This window comes from Onychomys torridus, chromosome 4 (genome assembly GCF_903995425.1).
Source record: "Onychomys torridus chromosome 4, mOncTor1.1, whole genome shotgun sequence".
Taxonomy (NCBI): domain Eukaryota; kingdom Metazoa; phylum Chordata; class Mammalia; order Rodentia; family Cricetidae; genus Onychomys; species Onychomys torridus.
This window is the reverse complement of record NC_050446.1, coordinates 104,889,011-104,915,216: the sequence shown is the minus strand read 5'-3', so window position 1 is coordinate 104,915,216 and position 26,206 is coordinate 104,889,011. Positions and strand designations below refer to the sequence as shown.

Genomic DNA, 26,206 nt, shown 5'->3' with positions numbered 1-26,206 from the left:
GGTCTCTGGACCACATCCATGGCTGGCACCTCAAACATTTTATCTTCTTGACTCCATTATCCTCCGTGCCGGCTAACTTCTCACACCATTGCCTAACTCTTCTCCACTCCTCCCCCAGGTGCCCCGACACTCATGCCGACTCCTGCTTAGTGCTCCACTGAAGCAGCTCAGCAAGGACTCAACCCATGGGAGCAGTCCAACTTCCATCCACTCACGCCCTGACCGGAACGCACTCAAATCCACTCACAGAGCAGCAGCTGTATGCTTGTGGGGACACTGACAGACGTACCCAGGAGACCAGGGAGAGAAAGCTTGCATGTCACAGACATGTCATGTAGGACAGGGACAGGGGATCTGGAGGAAACAAGACGAAGAAAAGGCAGCAAGGAGACAGCAGTGGAGTGCTGAGGAGCACTCTGGAGATCTGTCCTTGCCCCTTCCAGGTGACACTTGAGCAGAGCACCAAGCAACAGGGCCAAGCGAACCATGAGGAGATCTGCATGAAGAGCTCTCTAGACACAAGGAATGACAAGCCTAACGGCCTGGAGTTGGGCAGGTTCAAGAAACAGCTCAAAGGCCGCGCGAGACAAGCTGCAACTGCAGAGATGGGCAGGAGCCAGAACACGTGTTCCAGGCCACGGCAGCGAGCGTGGCTTTAATTCGGAATAGGATGAGAAACATAATATTAGAAGACCGACACAGAAAAGACAGAATTGAATTTCCCTTGTTTAAAAGTTCTGCTAAACTGACTTAGGAATAGTAGCAGCCACCAGGAGGAAGTCATCTCATCAGAAAGCCAAGAGCAGTCTCCAAGGAAGGAGAAATGAATTCAAACAGTTCTCCAAGGAAGGAGAAATGAATTCAAACAGTGCTTGCTGTCAGGGTGAGTACGATCAACAGGAATGAAGCTGGGCTTGACCAGAAGGCAGCTACTGGCGAGTTTGTGGAGTGGTTTCTTTTGAGTATGGGTAAGAAAGCCTAAACAGGATGAAAGGATAGAGAGTGAGAGGCACACAGCCACTCGCTTTATGAGGACTTTTACATCTGGGTATATACGCAAATAAAAGGAACAGTAGTTGGAGAGGAATGTGGAGGGTTTTTTGGGGTATGTAAGTGACTGGAAATAGGGTATCACTGTATAGCCCACAGTTCACAACCCTCATTTTGTCTCCCAAGGCCTGGGATTAGAGGTAGGCACCATCATCCCAGCCTAAAGAGATAGGAAATGTTTATCATATTTTCCTGTTGATGGTAAATTTCAAACATTGCAGTATGTGATCTGTAGTGGTATCTGCTCGGCCCATGACTTTGGGCTATAGGGCCTGAAGGAGGCGGTGCTTCCTGCCTTTGTACATGACCTCTTATAAGGAGAGGGAGAAGGGTCACATGCCCCTTCTCCCTGCTCTTGCCTGTGAGGTGGATTCACTCCCAGTCAGATCAGAGGACGACTTCAGCTGTGTACTCTGTCCTGTATTTGTGAATGTATTTCCTCAATTTACCTTAATACATTTCCCTAATACTTCTTAAACAGCCCCTTGTGGGTTTATCACTTTAGTGCTTCCCATCTTAAAATGGATATTCACATTAGATGATCATTTCCTCCTCCTTGAAGCATCTTCTCCCTGTAACCAAGTCCCTGGCTACTTCATCTGCCTCTTTTATAACAGCAGTGCTCTACGACTGTGGAAAATTCCCAGGGCTGTGTCCTTGGGACACTTTCTTATTTTCAATCTATTGTCTGATCAGATGCCTGTAATTTCAAATGATATGACAGAAATTCCCATGTTTGCATTGCTTGGTTCCCAACTACCTACTGGCCACCTCCACTTTCAACTTCTCAGGCTTCACAAGCAACATACATTTTCTGCACTACAAATGCTTTCACCGTTCAGTAGCTGGCATTCTAGTCCTCCTGTTGCTCAAGTAAAAACCGTAAAAATCCCTTAGACTTCTTGGTGCATACCTTCTCTATCCAAGCCAGCTGCAAGCAATTTCTTTTAGGACTAGAACCCCTGAGAAACATTATTTTTTTTTTCCATCAAAGGTAGCTGGCCCTGAAAGGGTCAACATTCCACAAAACTTCTGTCTCCTTACACGTCTGTGCTCAATCCTAGACATTTCTGAGACTTGACTATCACACCCTTCCTCTTCCTACAGATTAGCCAATCATGTCAGATTGTAAGGTTGATCTCCCACCAATAGAATGAGACACAGTCATTGCCTGTGTTAGAATAAAAACTAGTGCACGTCCTGCCCAAGAGTGTGCTTGCTAGGCCAGTTAGAGCCAAGGAGCACTCTTTTTCCAAAAATAAACTGCCTTGCTGGGTTACTTTTGCTTTGTGTTCCTTTGTGAGACACTTAGATTATTCTTTTCCAACAAATGAATACATCAAACGTGTCTGCCTTTCCCCATTCTCTGCGGTCACTAACATTCTAGTCCAACCTCCACTGTCTCTTCTTGGGCTTCCACAGCTGTTCGAAGGCAGTCTAACCTCCTTGGGCTGGGCCACAACACTGCCTCCTGCCACTCTTCCCTTTTTACCACTAAACTTTAAGCCAAGGGCATCCTTAAGCTGAAGGCATTTATTCTCATGCTTTTGAACATTTCCTTTTCTCATTCATATGGCCTCCCTCCATTCTTTGCCTAGTTTACCTACTCATCAAGTCCTGATTTGGGAAATATCACTTTCCCCAGAAGGTCTACTCTAACATCCTGATACTAAAATTATCATTTCTGAAATAAGTTTCTCTCCCAGGAGGTCACAATGATGCACACCTAAACGATACAGCACACTACAGCCCAGAACTCTTGGACTCAAGCAATTTGCCTGCCTCAGCCTCCTGAGTAGCTGAGACCATAGGTGTGTGCCACTGTGCCTTGTCTGTAGTCTGTATTATTCTTGTAGAGCACATATTATTTCCCTTGATAAGACCTCTTATACTTCGTAATTATTTACTCATTTGACTATAGTTAATGAGTATTCGTCCTTTATGCCATAAACCACCAGGGCAAGCATGTTTGTTTTATTTCTTTGTGTAATTTAAAACCTAGCAGAGGATCTCAAACGTGGCAGGAGTTAGGTTGAGTGAGTGAACAAAAAGAACTAGTGAAGCTGGGTGTGATGGCGGATGTCTGTAATCCTAGCACTTGGGAGGGGGAAGCACAAAGATCAAGAGTCAAGGCCAGTCTCAGATATACAGTGAGAGGCTAGCCTGGGCTACATGAGATCCTGTTTCAAAATAAATACGTACACACAGAGTGATTTACTTGTAAAGTATGTGTTTGTTAAATTCTAACCATAAAGGGCAATATATGAGGTAGTATAAGGAGGTAATTAGAGAGATCTGGCTTAAGACAGTAAGAGCCAGGCATAGTTGCTTATGCCTATAATTTCAGCACTTGGGAAACTGAGGCAAGAGGATTGTCACTAATTTGAAGCCAGCCTGGGCTAAAGTAAAACCTTGTCTCAACAAAACCAAATCATAAACAGACAACGGTTGTATCTACAAGCTTACTTTTTTTGGTTGTTCATTTATGAGTCAGGCTCTCACACAGCCCAGGGTAGCTTCAAATTCAATCTGCAGTTCACTATGAATTTCTGATCCTCTTGCCTTCAGCTCCTTCCCCTTCCTGTACTGGAATTACAGTCACTATCACTGGACTGGGTTTATATGGTGCTATGGATTGAACCAAGTTACTAAGCAACCACTCTACCAGATGAGCTAACTGTTGTGGGATACTGGTACACTGTGTGAAGATGTACTGCTGTGATTAGTGTAATAAAAAGTTGAACAGCCAATAGCTACACAGAAGGTATAGGTGGGACTTTCTGGCAGAAAGAGAACTCTGGAAAGAAGAGGGGAGGTGGAGTTGACAGCCAGACATGGAAAGCAGGTTGTACGTGAGGAGAGGTAATAGTCATGAGCCATGTGGCAGGGTGTAGACTAACAGAATTAGGTTAATTTGTCTTTCTGAGTCTGGGTTACCTCATTCAGGATGACATTTTCTAGTTTCATCCGCTTGCCTGAAAATTTCATGATGTCATTGATGTATTCATACTTATAAGTAGATACTAGATGTAAAACAAAGGATAACCAAACTACAAACCACAGCTCCAGAGAAGCTAGGAAACAAGGAGGACCCTAAGAGGGACACATGGATCACCCTGGGAAGGGGAAGTAGATGAGATATTTGGAGTAAACTGGGGGGGGGGGGAGCATTAGAAGGGAGGAGATGGGAGAGCATGAGGGAACGGGAAGGTCAAGCTGGAGGAGTGACGGAATGGGAGAGCAATGAAAGAGATATCTTGATAGAAGGACACATTATGGGGATAGGGAGAAACATGGTGCTAGGGAAATTCCCAGGAATCCACAGGATGACCCCAGCTTAGACTACTAGCAATAGTGGAAAGGGCGCCTGAACTAGCCTATCCCGGTAATCAGATTGGTGAATACCCTAGCTGTCATCATAGAGCCAGTAATTAATTGAAGCAGATGTAGAGATCTACAGCCAAGTACCAGGCTGAGCTCCGGGAGTTAGTAAAAAAGAGGGAAGAGGGATTATATGAGTGGGGTGTGTGTGTGTGTGTGTGTGTGTGTGTGTGTGTGTGTGTGAGAGAGAGAGAAGATCATGATGGGGAAATCTACAGAGACAACTGAATCAAGCTCGTGGGAACTCACAAACTTTAGGCCAACAGCTGTGGAGCCTGCATGGGACCAGACTAGGCCCTTTGCTTACAGGAGACAGTTGTGTAGCTTGGTCTATTTGAGGGGCCCCTGACAGTGGGATCAGGTGCATGAGCTGGCTTTTTGGAGCCAATTACCTATGGTGGGAGCCTTGCTCAGCCTTGATGCAGCGGGGAGGTGCTTGGTCCTGCCTCAACTGAATATACTAGGCTTTGCTGACTCCCCATGGGAGGCCTTACCCTTTTGGAGGAGGGGATGAGGGGGTTGTGGGTGGAAGGCTGGGAGGAAGTGGGAAGAGGGATGAGAGGGGGACCTGTGGTTGGTATGTAAAGTAAATAAAAAATTTTCTTAAATAAAAAAAGAAAGAAAGAAATGGGTTAATTTAAGTTATAAGAACTAGTTAGGAACAAGCCTAAGCTACAGGCTGAATTTTCATAATTAATAATAAGTCTCTGTGTCATTATGTATGAGCTGGCAGCCCAAAGAAAAATTGAACTACACTATATTTTTAGCCCACAAGGTTATTTTTCTTTCCCCTAAACATATAAAAAGATAGAAGAAATATAAAAATACTAAGGAATCAACAACATATCTGAGAGGGAGCAACAGGTAGTATTTGTAGACTACAACTCTGAGGGATTTCTTCAAGACAAAGGATAGGAATCCCCTACTAAAGAGATCAGTCAGAGCCAAAAACTTTCCAGTTGAAAATTAAGTACTAGTTTCACTAGTCTAGGTCTTGGAAATAGCTTAAACTGTGCCAGCTGGGACTGGAGAGGAACGGGTTAAAGACCATCCCGACCTGGCTTGTTAGACAAAGGCCAGAACACTCACAGGTTAAGTGACAAGCTGTTGTTGTGTCTAACCCCCACCCAATTTAGCTGGAAGAATAGTGCTTTACAGAAAGTTTCTCATAGAAAGCGGCAAATTTTTATAAAACAAAATGTAAAGTCAAGATGGCATTCCCTAAGTATAAGCTTATGCTGCTGAACCTCGACCAGTACCCTGGACCCAGTGGAGTACAATGTCTCCAGAGATCCAGAAGGCACAAGCTAAGAAGTTGAGCATAAGGGCTCAGCTTAAAATGGGGGTATTTGCCACAGTGCAAAGACCATAAATATCAAGGACACAAAAAGATCCTGCTTTACTGTTGAATCTATGCAAGATCAATAAATACCTATCATAATTTCAGACACCCAAGAACTCTCTATTAGGAGCTGTACTGGGAACTGGGCTCATCTTACAGCATTGTCCCCCCCCCCCCCAGATGGGGTTTCTATGTGTAGTTTTGGGCCTTTACTGGATCTTGCTCTGTAGACCAGGCTGGCTACAGATCTCACAAAGATCCACCTGGCTCTGCCTCCTGAGTGCTGGGATTAAAGGTGTGCGCCACCACACCTGGCTCACAAAGATTCTTTTAAAAAAATTATTACATTGGTTTGTGTATGTTTGTATGAGCCTGCAAGCATGTCATAGTGCATGTATGAAGATTAGAGGCTAGCTGTGGGAGTTAGTTCTCTCCTTCCACCATGTGGACACTGGTGACTGAATTCAGGTCAACAGGCCTGGTGACGAGAACCCTTACTGAGCCATCCTGTCTACCTCTGACAATTCATTCTTTTATTTAATTAAAATATAACCACATCGTTTCTCCCCTCCCTAAACCACCCTATGTAAGATGTCCATTATCCCATCCCCCTTCCCCAAATTCACAGCCTCCTCTTCTTTAACCATTGTTGTTGCATATACATATAAACAAATCAACACAGAAATAACAGCCTGCTAAGTCCATTTAGTGTTGCGCCTGCCTGTATGTTTCTAGGGACTGACCACTGTTTTGGATAATTAATCACCCACTAACAATTTTTTTAGAGATGTGTACCACCACTGCCCAACAACAATTCTTTTTTTAAAAAAATCAATTCATTTTTATTTTATTTTATTTTATGTGTTTTGCCATGGGTGTCAGGACCCGTGGAATTGGAATTAGACAGTTGTCAGCTGCCATGTGGGTGCTGGGAATTGAACCTGGGTCTTCTGGAAGAGCAGTCAGTGCTCTTAACCACTGAGCCATCTGTCCAATTCCAGTAATTCTTTTTTTTGGAGCTGGGGATCGAACCCCAGGCCTTGGGCTTGCTAGGCAAGTGCTCTACCACTGAGCTAAAACCCAAACCCCATCCAGTAATCCTTAACATATCCAAATACTATTATTCCCCTAAAAGAGCAACACTAATTCCTAAGTATTGTCTAAGATTCAGGTACCCTTCTCTGACTGACTCATAAATGCTTCTTCTGGTTTGGTCAAAGCTGGAGCCCAATGGCGTCTCTATGTTACACAACCGCTAGATACACTCAATGGGTTTAGAGGAGCACTTGCCTCCCATGTGCATGCCCCTGAATTTGATGGTCCCCAGTACCACAATAAACAGAACCAACAGCAACCATCTAATAATCCATTCTTAACAAGTCATGGGTCATTTTATCCAATACTCCATTAATAGGAAGTCCAGATTATTCAGTAGTAACAAAAAAAAATCTTTGCCTTTATGAAACTTATATTTTAGTGAAGAACATAAACAATGAAATATAACATATGCCATAAGAATGGAAGATGGAATGGGGTAGGAGTATTACATTTAAGACACATTGGGCCGCCAGGCAGTGGTGGCGCACGCCTGTAATCCCAGCACTCGGGAGGCAGAGGCAGGCGCATCTCCGTGAGTTCGAGGCCAGCCTGGTCTACAGAGCGAGATCTAGAACAGGCTCCAAAGCTACACAGAAAAACCCTGTCTCAAAAAACCAAAAACCAAACCAAAACAACAAAAAGGCAGAGGGCCAGGAAAGGTTCGAATAAATGAGTAAAATGGACAAATTATCAGGAAAATAGTATTCTGTTCATGATTAATTAAAGAGTTGATAAAAATAGATAGTATAGGAATGAAGGAGGCATCTAACCATTAATGTAGAAATTATGTAGTTAAAAGAGATAGAAAGAAAAATAGTTATCAGAAGAATGATGAAATGGAATATTCTTATTTAATAGTTAAAAAGTTTCAATTTGAGATGCTCTGAGACCTGGCAAGATGGCTCAGTAGGTAAAGGCACTTGGCTTGCTTAAGTTTTGATCCTTGGAACCCACTGGAGAAGGAGAAAGTGGACATGCCCCATGCACACACACACTCACACACACACACAGACTGGACTAGGCATGGTGGTGCAGGTATGCAATCTCAGCACTTGGGAGATAGAAGTGAAAACATCAGGAGTTCAAGATCACCCTCTGTTTTTTTGTAAAATTGAGGCCAGCTCAGACTACAGAAGATTGGCTCAAAAACAAACAAACATACAACATCTCCAAACCCAAAAGTCATGAAAAAAATCCTGAATGGGTATTCATTTTCCAAATTCAAATCTAATGATCATTTTTTAGAACGGATGAGTTATCCTTCTGCCTCTGCCTCTTGTTTCCAACTCAATCTTTCTTAGCAGTTTTATAATTTTCATCCTATATAAAACTTGACATTTGTACATACATACTCATGACCCAGAAATTCAGAGTCTAGCTTAGATCCCAGATACTGCGTCTGTGTTCGTCTGAATGAGAAATGTCCCTCACAGAATCATCTATCTGAACCGTGGGTTCCCAGCTGGTGTGCTGTTTGGGGAGGCCACAGAACTTTGAGGTGCAGCTTTGATGGGGAAGTCCATGACTGGAGAGGCCTCTGTGGGTTTACAGTCTTGCCCTGCTTCCTGTTCTTGCTTTCTGCTTCTTGTATGTGGTTAAGATGTAATCTCTTAGCCTCTTCTTGTTCCTGCCACCACACCTTGTTCGCTCTTACAAACATTTATTCCACAATAAGCTCTTTAAGTTGTTTTGATCATTGTGTTTATCACAGCAACAGAAAAGTGACTAATGCATCATCTGGGGCTGTAGGAGCTTTACACTAACTAGGGTGTTGAAAATCCCTATGGGCAGTGGTGGCGCACGCCTTTTATCCCAGCACTTGGGAGGCAGAGGCAGGTGGATCTCTGTGAGTTCGAGGCCAGCCTGGGCTACCAAGTGAGTTCCAGGACAGGCTCCAAAGCTACACAGAGAAACTCTGTCTCAAAAACAAAAACAAAAACAAAAACCAACAACAAACAAACAAACAAACCAAAACAAACAAACGAAAAAAGAAAATCCCTAAAGGCCGTGAAATGACACCATTTTCTAGATTACAGAGAAAAACTACAAGAGACAAAAAATGTTTAAAGGTAATAGTAGACTAAAAGCTAGAAAGCAACTATATGCCCTAGGGACTGAAGAGATAGCTCAAAGCACTTGTTGCTCTTCCAGAGGACCCAGATCCAATTCTCAGCACCTATATGGTGGCACACAACTATCTGTAATTCCAGTTCCAGAGGATCAGATGTCTTCTTCTTGCCTCCATAGGCAGTGGGCACATATGGTGCACAGAAATACATGCAGGCGAAACACTCATACACACAAAATAAATAAAATTTAAAAATAAATTATGTCCCAATATATCACCAAAGGGTGAAATGCTAGCATGAGGACATAATAAATACAATTATTTTATTGCTGATTAAACACATCAGTGGGCTGGAGAAATGGCTCAGCAGCTAACAACTCTGGCTATCAGGACCCTGAATCTATTCCCAGCACCCACATGAGGACTCAAAACCACCTGTGACTCCATTCTCAGGAAGTCTGATACACCTTTACTGCCTCTGTGGGCATCAGGCACACATGTCTGATACAGAGACATACATGCAGGCAAAACATACATATAATTTAAAAAATCTTAAATATATAATACACTGAATCTGTTAGAATCTGTAATCTATATGAAAATGGAATGCTTGCTTCCTTTACTCTTTTCTAAGGTAAATATGGAAACATTTAAGGACAGTAAACAAACGACACAGCCATGGATGCACACAAGAAACATGGATGGACAGTGGACATCTTTTAAAAGGACAACAGAGAAAAGGTGATTGGCTCACCTCTCCTGTCTTTTGAGTCAGAATTACCTGTGTAACAAGTAAAAAACAGAAACATTTACTCAGGTTAAAGGAAAACATTGCCATTCAGTTTAAGGAAAAACAAAGGAAAAGCTCCAGGAATATAAGGTAATCATCTCATGTTCAGTGCACTGTGGTGGATGGGGAACAGGATTATCTAGCTTACTCAACTGTAGTCAGTGGTCTCCTTCCTTCCTCCTGAGTATGCACACAGTGCAACATCCAATACTCACTAAAAATAGAGTAATTCAAAGGAAAACACAAATATAAGCTACCAGAGGACATTATGTCTTTGGGACTTTTGAAATGTAAAAGGACAACATTAAAGATACAAAAAAATCCACAAAATCAGATGCAGGAAAAAAAAAATCAACCCAAACCAAAAAACAACCAACCAAACCAAAACCAAAACCAAATAAATAAATAAAAAAAAAAGGCCCTAAAACCAATCCTAAACAAAACAAAAAACCCAAACTAACTGATGTATACCCAACCTCATATACTAATAGAGAAAAGCTTATTTTTAGAAACCTATGATGGACTGGTGAGATATAGTTAAGCAGGCAAAGGCACTTTTCAATCCTCAAAATCTACACAATGGAAGGCAAAAACTGACCCCATCACACCTGCACTGTAGCAGCTCCAACCATCACCAACAAACCAACATATGTGTTTTTTTGGGGGGTGGGGAGGATTTTAAGACAGGGTTTCTCTGTGCAACAGTCCTGGCTATCTTGGAACTTGCTCTGTAGACCAGGCTGGCCTCGAACTCACAGAGATCCACTTGCCTCTGCCTCCTGAGTGTTGAGATTACAGGTGTGTGCCACCACTGCCTGGTTTAACATAGGTTTTGTTCTTTTTTTTTCTTTTTTTTCCCGAGACAGGGTTTCTCTGTGTAGCTTTGCGCCTTTCCTGGAACTCGCTTGTTAGACCAGGCTGGCCTCGAACTCACAGAGATCTGCCTGGCTCTGCCTCCTGAGTGCTGGGATTACAGGCATGCGCCACCACCGCCCAGCTGAGATAGGTGTTTTTAAAGAAACCTGTGGCACATCTATAGCCTGAACAGATCTCTAAGACAAACAGTACAATATTCCTTGTCACTATACAATAAAAGTGGAGAGTAACACAGACAAAATTTGAAAATTAAAAACAAATAGAAAACATCTCTGTGCTTTTTAGTCAAGTATAAAGCTGTCTGGTTAAATACTATGTGTGTGTGTTACATGATAAATTTCAGCTAATGGGATGTGAGCAAAAACTATGGGTAAGTGTAGGTTATAAAATCTGGAAAAGAAATTGCTTCTATTTCCTCTCTTCTTACTGGCGAGAACATAACCACACTTATAGATAAGAGGATGTTGTTAGGACGGCAGGGCTAGGTAGCATGACACCATGGTTCCTGATCAAGGAACCTTCTGCCCACACTTGGAGAGATGGGGATACTTTGGTCCTTATCCGAGCAGCTGAGAGAGCACCCTAACTAGCAGCTACCTACAGGAATACCTATGCAGCATATTGAAACCTATGTTGCACAAAAACCACACCATCAAATATTAGTAAGTCTTAAAAATAAAAACAAAAAAAATCAACTGTAACTTAAAAACTTGAATAAGTAGCACAAAATAAACCTAAAACAAGGCAGAAAAGATAAAAATAAAAAGCTAAGGTGATAGACTAATAAATAATGGGTATTTTTGGAAGGAAAGAAGCAACAGACTATGAAATAGTAAACCCTAAGGGAAAAAAGGAGATGAAAATATGTAAATTGAGGACTATTCACAGCTATGTCGGAAATGAACCTATCCTGAGATGACTTTTCCTCAAATTCATGTGAATTCGGAGGCATGAGTAACATGCAGTTTTCTATGCAAACTTTCAAATTCTTTTCCTTTTTGCCTCTAAACTTTCATATTCTATTAATGAAGAAAACAAAACACCAGCAATTTACACATCAACAATATCAAAGTTTGCCAAGTAAAAACAGACCAAATTCACATAGAAAAAACAACAACAACAACAAAAACAACCCACTTGTAAACAGCAATGGAAAACAATCCGAGTCATATCACAACCCCTCACGCACGTTCCTGTAAGCAATGGCAATGAAACTTCTTGGGCCAATTTAAAAAAAAAAAAAAAAAAAAAGTCTTTTGAAAAGGAGCGAACTAGAGAGATGGCTCAGTATTAAGAGCATTAGAAGCTCTTGCAGGGGCCAAGTTCAGCTTCCGGCACCCCACATGGAGGATCACAATCTTCTGTAACTCTGTTCCAGGGATCTGATGCTCTAATCTGGCCTTTGTGGGCACCACAACTGCACATAGTACACACATACATAGATATACTATACACATAATATACATGCAGGCAAAACACTCATATACATAACAAACAAATCTGAACTCAGGTCTTCATGCTTTTGTGGCGAGCATTTAGGTCACTGATCCATGTCTGCAGCTTTCATTTCACCTTTAAAGGGTTTAAAATTACGTTTTATGTATGTCTATATGTGTGTGTGTATTGGGAGGAATCTTAATGTGGAAAGACTACCATAATAAGGAGTATGTCTGCTTTGCTGCTTCCAAACCTAGTATCTCATTTAGTCTTAAATTCAGCATGCACTAACAGGAGACAATAACCCATGGTCATCTCACAGAATTGTTAAGTGGAGAACAGGACAGAATGAGACCCAGGCTATGGCATCAACCATGCTTGCTTTACAGTTCTGCCTTTCATATTCATCCCTTTAGCCTTTCTCCCCTGAGCAATGGCTGTAACTCACAGAAGATATTTTATGATGTTATTTAGTAAACATATATATGTTTGTGCATAAGAAACAAAGGTTTCAAAACATTACACGTATTACATGAATAGACATGGAATAGGGTTATCCACTAAGACAAAGTAAACACTAATGATGGTGGCCCATTAAACAGATTTCACGAGTGGGTCATAATCTGTACTTTAAAGCACAAAACAAAATTGTTTTCAGTTCTCCATCTAATCAAGAGTAGCGCAGCCATGGACATTTAACATCTCTCTATTATAGTGGAATAGTTTTTTACAGTGTGAAGATGTGATTGGTTTAATGAAGAGTGGAATGGCCATTAGCTAGGCAGGAAGAGGTTAGTGGGACTTCTGGGGACAGAGAGCTCTGGGAAGAAGAAAGGAGGAGATGCCAACAAGGAGAGGAAGCAGGATGGGCAAAATGGAGATGAGGTAACAAGCACATGGAAGACTGTAGATGAAAAAATATGGGTCAAGTTATAAGAACTAGTTAGGAACAAGCCTAAGTGAAGGCCAAGCTTTTATAATTAATAAATCTCTGTTTGGTTTTGTGAGCTGGCAGCCCAAAGAAAAATCCATCTTCACTCTATATTTGTTTATTTTACAGTAGTAGACTGAATGTAGGGCTTCATGCACAGTAGGCAAGGGCCTCCACTGGGCATATTAGCCCCAGCCCTTTGTGAAACAGGGTCTGGTTATGTAAACTAGGTTGCTCTGGAACTACAAATCCTTCTGTCTCAGCCTCCTATACGCTGGGATTATAGCCATGCATCACCTTGCCTGGTCGTATAATTTAAGGAACCCTCTCAGAGCACAAGTTGAATTATAACAGCTGACCTTTAAAAAAAGGTTGTTTATCACCATGTACAATATTGTAATAAGTATTTTACTTAGATCAACTTATTTATTTATTTTTATTTTTCGAGACAGGATCTCATTATGTAACTCTGGCTGTTCTGGAACTCACTGTGTAGACCAAGCTGGCCTTGAATTCATAAAGCTCTGCCTGCCTCCGCTCCCCAAGTGCTAGGATTAAAGGCGTGCATGACTATGCACAGTTTAGATCAATTCATTAAACAACTTCTCTGTGGGTATGAACTATTACCATCATTTATTTCAATTTTATATAGGAAAAAATTGAGGTATAGATATAATCAAGTAAATTTATCTATGCTCACAATGGAGCTTTTGGCAGAATTGGGACTGAACAAGAACAAGTAGTGGGAGTCTGCAAACTATGCTCTTAACTATAACTAAGAATGCTATCTTGCCGTTACTACAGAAACAGTGACATTGAAGCAGGAAGGTATTGGGTCTCCACCATAAGGTCTAGTTGAAAGATATCATCTTTAGTACCAAATAGAATTAAATTCCAAAAGCACTTTTTGGAATTCCACAATGAGCCAGATATGGACCCATCTAAGGGAGTCTGAAACAGACAAGAAATTTGAGCCAAAAGGATGTGATCATAGATGAGAGAACAGCAATTTTGCTAGAAAAAAACCTTCATTTATGTGGTGTCTAGAGCAATGACTTCACTCCATGCAGAAGCTATTTGAAGCACCCTCTAACTGTCTTCTATAGCTCAGCAACCTGGTCAAGTAAGTCAGAAACCTACCCTACCCAAGCTGGCTCAGGCCCAGAGTTCTCGTCCTGTCCTCTGGGCCACTGCTGCTCAAATCTAGTGACTCAAATTCAAGGAGACTGAGACTTGGGCTGAAGAGATGGCTCTGAAGCCACTCTTTCTCATTGTACCTGTGGACCTTAGTCTATTGCCTTATTATGTTATGGGACATCCATCTTCATTCTCTTCCTGTGGCCTCCATGGACTGCTTCTTCTAAAGGCCAATTTACTACCTACCCAGTGTGTGTTCTTCATCTTCAGTCTTTTGATTATTGACTAGCTCCCCTCTCTTTATCATTACCTTTTAAACACACTTGGGCCTCCCCAATCTAATCAGGATCTCACAAATATCCTCCAGAAAGTGCTACGCTAACCAAGTACTAGGAATTGCTTTTAAGATGGGGGCTGGAGGGATGGATCTGTGGTTAAGAGCACTTGCTCTCCTTTCAGAGGACCTGGGTTTCATTCCCAGCACCGTCATCAGATGGCTCACAACCACCTGAAACTCCAAGTTAAGAGGATCCAACACCCTCTTCTTGCTTCCGAGGGCACCTGCACACATGTGTTGCACATAAATTCATGCAAACACACAGACATAGGCACAGACACACACACATAAAAACAACTCTTTAAAAAAATTCCTTTTTCTAGGTTTCATTACTTTTCTTGGCAAACACATAATCCAAGAATTTTGTGGCTATAAAATATATATAAAGACAGTAAATTGGTGAATAAGCCCAGAGTGAGAGGAATAAGCAGAAAGCATCTCTGGTACCTGCAGGAGGGAAGGTTTCTGGAGTGGTTGCTGCAGTACTGGAATTACCCTCCCAGGACTCTGTCCTGGCATCTGTGAACTGGTTATCAGGAAGCCACGTTCCATTTGGTGAAATGGCATCTGTGAACTGGTTACCAGGAAGCCACGTTCCATTTGGTGAGATGGTAGTGCCCCCAGAGTCCGCGCTTGCTGCTCCCTTGGCCCCATTGTCAGAGTGTGAAGAATTAACAGTAGTTACATAGGTGGGTTCCAGAGTTCGATTTGGGCTGAACGTTGGTGCCTCAGAAAGAGAAATTACTGAAGAGGTTGGATTTGACGTTTTATTCTCTTCCTTAACTGATTCTGTTGTTGATGTTTTAATTAATCTTGTAATTCCTAAAGAAGGTGAAACTACAAACACCAAAAAAAAAAAAAAAAAAAAGAAAGAAAGAAAGAAAGAAAAAAAAGAAACATCTTATAAAGAATGTGAAGCTCCAAAAGTTAAGACACAAAGTAGCAAGCATGAATGAATGCCTCACACATCTGGACACACGCAAAGGCCAGACAGGCACCTGCACTCATCCCCTCTTAATGCTGGGCCCTGCCCACTTCCTCCAAAGGATTGCTGTCTCTAACATGAAGAAAAGAACTATTTTCACTTATTTCTTCAGAATCAGTGTATAGGGATGTAAATGTTAACATTTCTTTTACTTTTTAGGAAAGAATAGTCTCCAATTATTTTAGCATACAGAACAAAGCCAAGTATTAACATAATTCAGAGATTGGAAGGAGTTTCACAATCACATTAAATGAAAATTTATTAATATTTAAATACTGATTCCTTCAAAATTGGGTCATTATATGGAAAATCAAGATTCTACTTCAAATATTTGTCTTCTCAGATGACAATTTTTACCTGTGGTAGCATTGTCGGCACTAATATGTATTAGACCACTGCCAAACAGAACAAGAATGAGCCAGGAATCCATGCTGACCTAGAAAACAGGGAGACATAACACACAAGATTGAAGTGTTGCATTATTATAATTATGTCCAAATGACTCAAAATACAAAAGGTTATTTTGAGTAGCATCTTTCTTAGTTATTGAAATATATACACAGGATCTTTTGACAGCTCGATAGGCTGTTTTTCCCAGAAGTCTTCATAGAAATAAAAGTAAATTTAAACAGCATATCTTTTAAAGTATAAGTCTCAACCTTAGTTGCACTTTAAAAACTACTTAAAAACTCTACTACCAGACTGTATCCCTATGTACGAGAGATAGGCAGTAATTAAATTTCCTAAGTTCATCCACTCAGGACCTGAGTACAATACTGATCTAGGTTCTAGAGAAAGAACTGAGGATCAATTTATTTACAAGCCATGCTTTTACATGGTTTATAGTTTAGATGTAAATCAATATGGTAGCCATTATCTGAGAGAAAGAGGGCCTGCCTCCCTAAGAGGTGTATGAAAATACTGAGGTGGCATATGTAGGTAATTTATACAGACCTGGAAGTCTGCTATGGAACAATGGCATTGCCTGGCAGGAGAATGTAGTCAGCAGGAGCCTTCCCTAAGTGCAGAGACTTTTGCAGGCTGTGATAATGAAGTCAGTGCTACATTATGTTAGATGTCTATAACTCTTAAAGAGCCAATATTGATCTCTGACAGAATCCAGTTCAATTCCTATCTGATCATATTTTAAAGTCGATAATGCATATAATCATTTACACAAGGATCAGGCAGCAGGCTGGAAGGCTACTGTATATGTGTGCTCAGCTACTCAGGGCAAATCAATAGAAAAGAAGTTGGCTTATAGAATTAAATGCTTAAAATACATTTTAAAAGAGAATAAGCAAATAGTTGTGAGTTGAAGCCATAAAAGAACTTTCTAAGCATAAGAACAATGCAAGAAACCATGAAAGTAAAAATGGAAGCTGACAAGAAAAACAAGTTAAAAAAAACTGATCATAAACAATGCTCACGGACAGGAACTTAGTTTTATTAAGATGCCACTTCTTCCAAAACTGTCTATAGGTAAACACAATCTTGATAAAAAAATCACAAGATCTTTGTAGACATTGAAAAGCTGTTTCTAAAGTTTATATGGAGGCAAAAGACTCAAAAGAGCCAAGTAGATATTGAAAAAGGAAGAAAAATTAGAGAACCAAGACTATCTGATATCAAGACCTCCTACTTTAATATCAACAAGAAGACAGCTAAATGAATGGTACAGAGTAAGACCAGAAACAAAACCACATGTTGTCAAGAGTTTTGCTTAGAATCCAAGCAGAAAAGAATTACTGCCATAACACACATCATCATGGATGAATCTAAAAAGATTCATTCATATGTTGACTGAACAAAAGTTGGTACCAGAAGTACATAATTATGATTCTATATACATGAAGTTCTACCATAAGCAAAATTAACTTACATAGTAAAAAATCAGAGTAAGAATTCCCTAGAAAAGAGATTTATTGGAAAGAAACGTGATGGTAATACAGGTTGAGTGGTCTTTATTTAAATGATAGGGACTCAGCCAGGTAGTAGTTGAGGCAGAGGCAGGTGGATCTCTGTGAGTTCGAGGCCAGCCTGGTCTCCAAAGCGAGTTCCAAGAAAGGCACAAAGCTACACAGAGAAACCCTGTCTCGAAAAACCAAAAAAAAAAAAAAAAGTTGTAAGCAGTAGGCAGATGGCTCAGTTGGTAAGATACTTTGCTACCAAGCTGATGCTATGAATTCTCCCCAGGACTCACATGGTGGAAGGAAAGGACCGATTCCTGCAAGCTGTCCTCTGACCTCCACATGTGCATGCACACACTGTGTGCGCTGGAGAGCGGCTCAGTGACTGAAGTGTTTGCTGCTCACTCAGAAGACAAGAGTCTGGTTTCCAGCACCCACACTGGGTGGCTCACAACTGAGTAGCCTCCACATGTACTGTTACTCACGCACACTTACTCCCCCTTATTAATTTAAAATAAAATAAAAATTTAAAAATGGAAGTGTTTCAGGTCACCAGCCTGGTGGAAACACAGTCTTTGGGAAGATCATTCATAAGGAAATTCTGGTTAAAATAATTTTCAAGGATGATCGGTGTCTTGCTTTCCATGGCATTTCTCCTTCTTCATTATCACTTTCTGGTGATATCGAAGAAACACACAGCCCAAATTTCTGTAGCAGCAGCTGATGATCAAAGTCTTCCCAGACACTGAAATGTCTTGCAATCATCAGGAAATGTGCCGCTGATCTGGGCCTGAACAGCTGTTACTGAACGGTGGTGAAGGGAGGTGCAGACCGGGGCAGTCTTTCATATTCACCTCCATGTTCTTGGAGGTCAGCAGATGAACTTGCCTCCTCCTTAAGAATGTTGGGGATAATTCCCCCATCTCTATATACTGATTAAGTTGGCAAACTCTAATATGTTAAATATCTCACAAATTTATTTTTGTCTGTGTATGAACAGATTGAAGAGAATTTTTAAAAATCTATGCTCAATAAAGGAAGTCATATGTAAAAAAAGGGTTGTTTGTACATATTATATTTATTTTCCTGCTTTATAAGTTAAATTCCATTAGGCAACAGTGGCCTGAGTAAGTCAGAATTATATGTTTTAGAAAAGCCAAAAATGCTGAGAGAATCCACATTTATAATATTTTATTTTATCCCTTTATATGGGGTATGTGTGTGTGCAGGCTGGTGATTGATGTGTCTTCCTCAATCACTCTCTGCCTTATTCTTTTTTTTTTTTTCCCCAGACAGGGTTTCCCTGTGTAGCTTTGCGCCTTTCCTGGAACTTACTTGGTAGCCCAGGCTGGCCTCGAACTCACAGAGATCCACCTGCCTCTGCCTCCCGAGTGCTGGGATTAAAGGCGTGCGCCACCACCACCTGGCTTCTGCCTTATTCTTTGAGACAAACAAATCAAGAGCTCACCAATGTGAGCAGTCTAGTTAGTCAGGCGGGCCACTGTGTTCACCTGGCATTTGGGTGGGTTCTGAGGACCAGAAACTCTGGTCCTCACATGTGCAAAGCTTTATTGCATTGAGCCATCTTCCTAGCTCCAATTATTTAAAAACAACAACAGGTATAAAAACTTGTAAATATAAACCTCTGAAAAACACACTTTGGAGGATGAATCCCAGAAGCATTTCCTTAGTGTATCAAATACACAGCGCATGCGTGCTCGTTCCCTTGCTCCTCCAGAAACAGAGGCAATATGCAGTCCTTCTCATTACAAAAACATCTCTAACTTTTAAAAACATTCCCATTACATATACATTAGGCTGGTCAATGATTAAAGTTCAACATTTAAACAATAAAATAAACCCAGATGCCACTAACTTGCATGAAAGCAATAGGATAAAAGACTAAGGAAATTTTGAAAGAAAAAAAGGCCCATAGCTGTTGTCTTGGTTTCCTTTCCTGCTGTGATTAGCTCACCCCACACCACCCTGAGGAAAGCAATGAAGGCAAGCTTTATTCTGGCTCACAGTCTGAGATGACAGCCCATCAAAACAGGGAAGGCCCGGCAGCAGGAGCTCCAAGCCACTGCTCATACTGTACCCTCAGGCAGGAAGTATCGAGTAAAGAATGCTTGTTCAGTTCACTTTCTCCTTTTTATACAGTCCAGGACCCTAGCCCAGGGACTGGTGCCACCCAGAGCAGGCAGTCTTCCCCCTTCAATTAACCTAACCATTTCCTAGAGTCCATTTCTCAGAGTCTAGTTCTCATCTTGTTGATAATGGAGATAACATCACAACTGTACTTTTCCTGATACTGAATAAGAATATTTTCTAAATGTTTGTAACATTCAAATTCAGCATAGCAAACCTGAGACATTTTTTATGGGTGTAAGTGAAGGCTCTTAGTTCTCCATCAGGGATACACAAGTGGGCAATGCTCACTGGCTGTTAGATTTCTCACATCTTCCCACCCATCTAAGAAGACCAGGACACTCTTTATACATGTTATATGCTAAGTACTTTTTATACTTCCTCTCATTTAACCCTTATCAATTCTGCTATGCTGACAGTGCAGAGTAGAGTTACCATAACTTATAGTAAGTATACTTTGCTGTATGTAGTATATCCCCCATTATAGAAACTGTGTATGTTAAATTGGATCCTCTTCCCCCAAAAGATAGCAGTGCAGGGAATAGTAGCCAGGACTTTGAGTATGCTACAAACACTTTATTACTGAGTTTATAGTCCCAACCCAGAAACCTGCATTTAATTAAATTAATTAATTTATTTTTTTGGTTTTTCAAGACAGGGTTTCTTGATGTAGCCCTAGCTGTCCTGGAACTCGCTCTGTAGACTGGGCTGGCCTCAAAGTCAAGAGATTCACCTGTCTCTGTCTCCTGAGTGCTGGGATTAAAGGTGTATGCCACTACCACCCGGCTAGAAAAACCCGAATGTTTAATCCATGGACAATCAACTATATATACTTACACACATTTCAGGGCTAATTTATTTGAAAACTATATCCTGCATTCAAAACGAAGTAATAAACTACCACAGGCACACTAAAGATTTGCTAGAGAAAGCCTGCCTTTGTTGGCTTCTGGCCAAAGAACATTATTTCTTGCCTTGATATATAATCCCTGCCAGTGGATGCCAAGGATGATAGCCATGACCTCTCACATGAGGGCAAAGAGAAGAAGAAAAATGTGCCTATTATTTAGACAGGTGTGGACAACCTAGGGAACTCTAGCCAAAGGGCTAATAAACCTAATTCTGTTGTGAGATCTCTAGAAAGGTGATTTTAAAACCTATTTCAGGTGCTGCAGAGATGGTTTAGAAGTTAAGAAAGAGTACTTGCTGTTCTTGCAGAGGATCTGAGTTTAGCTCCCAGCACCCACATAGTAGTTCACAACTGTCTGTAACTCTAGTTTCAGGGGATCCAATGCCCTCTGCTCTCCAAGAGGATCAGGCACACATGTGCACATACATAAGTGCAGACAAATCATTCATACACATAGAACATCTTCAGACAACTGTAACAACACCTGGATTCTTACACAACTCACCTGGAATAAGAACAACTCCTCACATTTTGACTACTGATGAGCTAGAGAGGAGCGATGAGGGTGCTCTGTACACATTTAGTAAAGAAAAAGGTTATACACACTAACGTTATGTGGGTGTCATGGAACACACCTACATTCCCAGCAACCAGGAGGCTAAGGAAGGATCTAGAGTTGAAAGCCAGCCTGGGGCTAACCATGAGGCCCTATCTCAAGGAGACAACAGTAGCAACATTATAAAGTCCTTACTAAGTGAGGAAGAGCTGAGCTGTGCACTCCTCAGAGTTTAGACTGTGGGTCTAAAACCTTCCATTAAGTCTTTATTTTTTTGAGCTGAGGATCGAACCCAGATCTACCACTGAGCTAAATCCCCAACCCCCCATTAAGTCTTTCTAATCATGTGGAAAAGCATATACCTGTAATCCCAGCTACATAGAGGGCTGAGGCAGGAAGATCACAAGTTTAAGATCAGCCTGGGTTACACAGCAAGACCCTGTCTCAGAATAAACATAAAAAGGGCTGAGATGTAGCTCAGTCATAGAGCCCTTGCCTAGCACAGTCATGAGGTTCTTGTTTAAACTGTTAAAACCACAAAAAGAAAGAAATTATATACAAAGTTGTGTTCCATATTTAACATGTTCCCAATAAAATAGGACCAAGAGAAAACTTGAAACATTTTATCCCTGCTAAAGTCTTCTATTCTTTCTTCTTCTTCTTCTTCTTCTTCTTCTTCTTCTTCTTCTTTCTTCTTCTCTCTCTCTCTCTCTCTCTCTCTCTCTCTCTCTCTCTCTTTCTTTCTTTCTTTCTTTCTTTCTTTTTTTATTTTTTGAGGCAGAGTGTCTCTATGTAGCCCTGATTGTCCTGGAACTCAATATGCTGACCAGTCTGGCCTCTAACTTGGAGATCCACCTATCTCTGCCTCTCGAGTGCTGGGATTAAAGGCGTGCACCATCACCGCCTGGCCCTTTTTTTTTTTTCAACCAGTTTTCTTATCCCCATTTCTCAGATAAAGAAATTTGAAAAGATAGTTTCTCAGTAGGTAGAATTCAGATCTAAGATTACCTGAATTTTCTTTACATAACTAATGAAGAAACAGATACATTTTTCCAAAAAATGCCAACTAAAACAAACTGATGATTCTATTTCTATTTTACAGATTTTTTTTTTTTTTTCCAGTGGTGGAGTAGCAAGCCTTGAAAATATGATCAGAGGTTTAAACATCCAATATTTAGTTCTGGTCTTGATTTTAGTAAACTCACCTCTTTGGTGGAGATCAAGTTTGCAGTGGGAAAGATGTGAGTTCAGACCCCAGTCTTATTGAAGATGCCTTCCAAGTGGGTGACAAAACAGCAGCTGGGAGTCATTCAAATTGCTCTGGGCCATCTCCTGGGGCTGCTCAGGTGACTTAAGAGGCTGATTTAAACGCAAAAGGTGACTAGAAGGAGGGGTCAGCCACTTCAGCCAACTATTCGCTTGTTCAGCATGATTTATTTTTGGAAACAATACGTTTCCTTGCTTGCTTTGTGCCTTTGTAATAGGCTTTTTTTTTTTTTTTTTTTTAATTTTTTGAGACAGGGTTTCTCTGTAGCTTTGGAGCCTGTCCTGGATCTCGCTCTGTAGACCAGGCTGGCCTCGAACTCACAGAGATCCGCCTGCCTCTGCTTCCCAAGTGCTGGGATTACAGGTGTGTGCCACCACCTCCAGGCTGTAATAGGCACTTATATACTTTATCTTATTTAATTCTCACAGCATTATGAATTAGATACTATTTTTCTAGAGATTAAGGAATCTGTTCAAGGCTACACAGCTAATGAATGTTTACTGATATTCAAACATGGGCTTTTCAAACTCCACAGCCCATGGTTTTTCCTTTTAATTCTCCAGATATCGGAGGGATACATATATCAGATACAGACATTGTTATTGAGGGCTTCATTAACCTGTAGTGAGGCACAAACAAACTATTCAAATCCTGAATTATTACCTGTCTAAAAAGTTAGCCACTAAGCACTAAAATGAGGTGGGAAAAGTGTAAACTACGGAGAGAATTTTCAGTAAAAGTTGGAAGCACATGAATTAGCTAAGAAAAAGACCAGGCAGCTTTTAAGCAAACAGGACTTCAAAGCTTAAAATAGTTTGTCTGGTACCATCAATGACAACAAGCTGGGAAGAGGCACAGAAACGCCTACTGATTGTAGAGGACACCTGATAGCCCAAAGAAAGAATTACATGTGAATTAGGAGTAAGGGGGACAGGTAGGCAGCTGCACCAGCGAATAAGCCCTACCCCTGACATTGGTGATGAATCAGGAAATCTCAACCTCAGCCAAACTTCCACCTCCTATATATTCTTAAATCCCCCAAGACTATGTGCTGTTGGGTCAGGATTATATGCAGCCAGGACAGGGGAGTGGTGACTGGTATTTCAGGTGAATGTTTCATGGGGTAACAATAGCTGCTCAGATTTCAATATGGCAATGGCCATGTCATGCTCAGAGGACACAGTTTCAACACAAGATATCAAGCAGGACCTCAATACAAACCTAGACACAACAGGCTAGTGTCTGAAAGGATGAAGCAAAGGGGATATGATGCACACGAGGCAAGCCATTACATCACCAAAGGACTGTTGCCAGAGTAAAAAGATTTTTTAGTTTTCCCCAATAATAAAAAGCTCTGACTCACCAGTGAACACAATTGGGAAATACCAATAGTTAGAGCGTGGGGAATGGACACAGAACAATCTGGAGTTTAGAACAGTTAACAACAGGATAGAGGCTCAACTGGCTGAGTGTGAGGTTAGGGGAGTCACTGACCAAAGCCTTCAGAATCTAGCCACTAAAGCAAGAGGAACTACATGAGGTTAAGACCATCTTGGGCAGACTTAAAAGAACTGATAGGTTAGAATTTGTAGAATTAAGACTTTATGAGATGCTGGAGGTGGTCAAGGCCCATGTGCTAGACTTAAGTGCTAACAAGGCCATAAGTAGAAGGATGAGCAAGTTTGGGGCATACAGTGGGGAAGGTGATGGATGAGTTTAGTTCTGAATGTGCAGTACTACAGTATATGTTGTACCTGCCAGGGGTGATGGGGGAAGGGGCAAAACAGTAGTCAGACAATGACAGAGCCGCTGCCATGGAAGTCAGGCGAAAAGCCAAGGGAGGGACGAAACCAGCTGGTCAAGTGACAAATGCTGTAATAAGCAAGTCAGACAGGGGACATGTGACGAGCACAAGGAGCAGCAGGTGGATGCTGAGCAGGGACTGACACCTGCCACTAAGACAGGGTGGAAGAGGAGCAGTGAGAGAGCCAGGAAGAGAAAAGAGTCATGAGAGAAGGCCGGGGAGCTTCTGAGGAAGGCCTCCCACACCGCCTCCACAGCTGCTTTTCCACCACTGTACTTCGTGACTCTGAGTTTTACTATTATGGGGAACCCTGTAACTGACCTCTTCTCTCTGGCTTGTTTCACCCAGTACGACTCAGGGTATGTGCCTGAATTTCTATTTATATATTTATGATTTTTCAGTTCTAGTGATTGAACCCAGGTCTGTTTCCAGCCAGTCTAGCTGAATCAGAGAGCTCTAGGTTCAGTGAGAAACACTGTCCCAAAATATAAGTAAATAAGCAAACAAACAAACAAATAAATAAAAAGGGCAAAATGATTAAGGAAGATATAGCCAACATTGACCTGTGTTACACACACACACACACACACACACACACACACACACACACACACGGTGGAAGATAGTGCCCTGAAAACTATAATCACATGAAAGAGTAAAATTGGCCTCTTACCTTTAATTACATATAAACTAATTCAAATGAGTTTAGGACTTAAATGTGAGATGTTAAACTACAAAGCTTGAGGCTGGGCAAATGGCTCATTCTGTAAAGCGTTTGCCTTGAAGGTATCTGCTTATTTTTGTCTCTGTTTAAAGGTTTATATGCTCTGAGTGTAGCAGTGATTAGCAGGCCAGGGTTAGGTCTCCAGAACTGCAAAACTATACACAAACAAAAAGCCAGGCAAGAAAGGTCAACTACTATGCAATTCTAGAGTAACAAAAATCAGAACCAGAAAATGCAACGATGGTTGCTATCGGCTGATGGGGAGAAGGAATGCAGGGTTAGTATTTAATGGGCACAGAGGTTCAGCTGAAGGAGAAGAAAACGTTGAGACACAGGTGGTAGAGACAGCCCCACAACAATGTGAATGTTATCTGGAAAGCAATATTTTATTACTTTTTTGTTTTCTGAGACAGAATCTCTCTGTACAGCCCTGACTGACCTGGAACTGACTCTGTAGGCCAGGCAGGCCCTCAACTCACAGAGATCCACCTGTGCCAGCACACTTGGTATAAACAACATTTAAAAACCAGAACAGATAGAAAGATAAGACAAGCCACACACAGGAAGAAAATCTAGAAAAATTTAGCTAATATGAGACTGCTGTCCAGATCTGGACACTTTAATAAAATTGGACAGGCACAGTGGTGGAGCTCTTGTCCTAGCACTTTTAGGGTCGGGGTCAGCCGGGCGGCGGTGGTGAACGCTTTAGTCCCAGCACTCGGGAGGCAGAGGCAGGCAGATCTCTGAGTTCAAGGCCAGCCTGGGCTACAGAGGGAGTTCCACAACAGCCAGGGATACAGAGAGAAACCCTGTCTCAAAACAACAACAACAAACCTACTTCTCACCCCACCACTCCACAAAAAGAAAGATCCTGGGTTAGACCCAACACGAAAAAATGACAAGGAAAGAAGGTATTTGGACGGCAATCAAACACATGAAAAAAAAAAGTGAGAATCACCAAATCATCTGGGAAATGTAAAATACCAGCACATACCCATTAAAATGAAATATCAAACATACATACATAAACTTAGAAACTGAGAAGGCACAAATTAATATGAATGCAAACTGGATGCATCTAGACACAGTATATGAAACAACTAATATTATCAACAATTAAGGCAAATAATTTGAAAACCTAAATTGAATGTAAAATACAAAAGTTAATCATGATTAATTTGAATGTATCCAAGATACTTAAAAATGTTTTAAAAGATATTTTAATCTAAAGTCTATAAATATACGTGACGGTTGGCTAGCTTTAACTGTGAACTGTGCTGGTTAGTTTTATATCAACTTGACACAAGCTGGAGTAATTTTAGAAGAGGCCTACCATATTGGCCTGTAGGCAAGACTGTGGTCCATCTTTTTTGATTCATGACTGATGTGTGAGGGCCTAGTTCACCATGGGTGATACCACCCCTGGGCTGGTGGTCCTGTGTGCTTCAAGAAAGT

General features: G+C 41.2%; 1 protein-coding gene across 1 annotated transcript in view; it reads right to left on the bottom strand.

Annotated features, from left to right (window-relative positions):
- Positions 1-9,658: 9,658 nt before the first annotated feature.
- Positions 9,659-26,206, bottom strand: part of Ptpra (protein tyrosine phosphatase receptor type A) — a 56,705-nt gene continuing 40,157 nt past the window's right edge. Inside the window, exons 2-4 of the mRNA XM_036184299.1 lie at positions 15,790-15,868; positions 14,895-15,284; positions 9,659-9,720 (exon numbers count right to left, since the gene is read on the bottom strand). Coding sequence (XP_036040192.1) covers positions 9,659-9,720; positions 14,895-15,284; positions 15,790-15,862 — 525 coding nt within the window. The 5' untranslated portion in view covers positions 15,863-15,868. The remainder of the gene's footprint in view (positions 9,721-14,894; positions 15,285-15,789; positions 15,869-26,206) is intronic.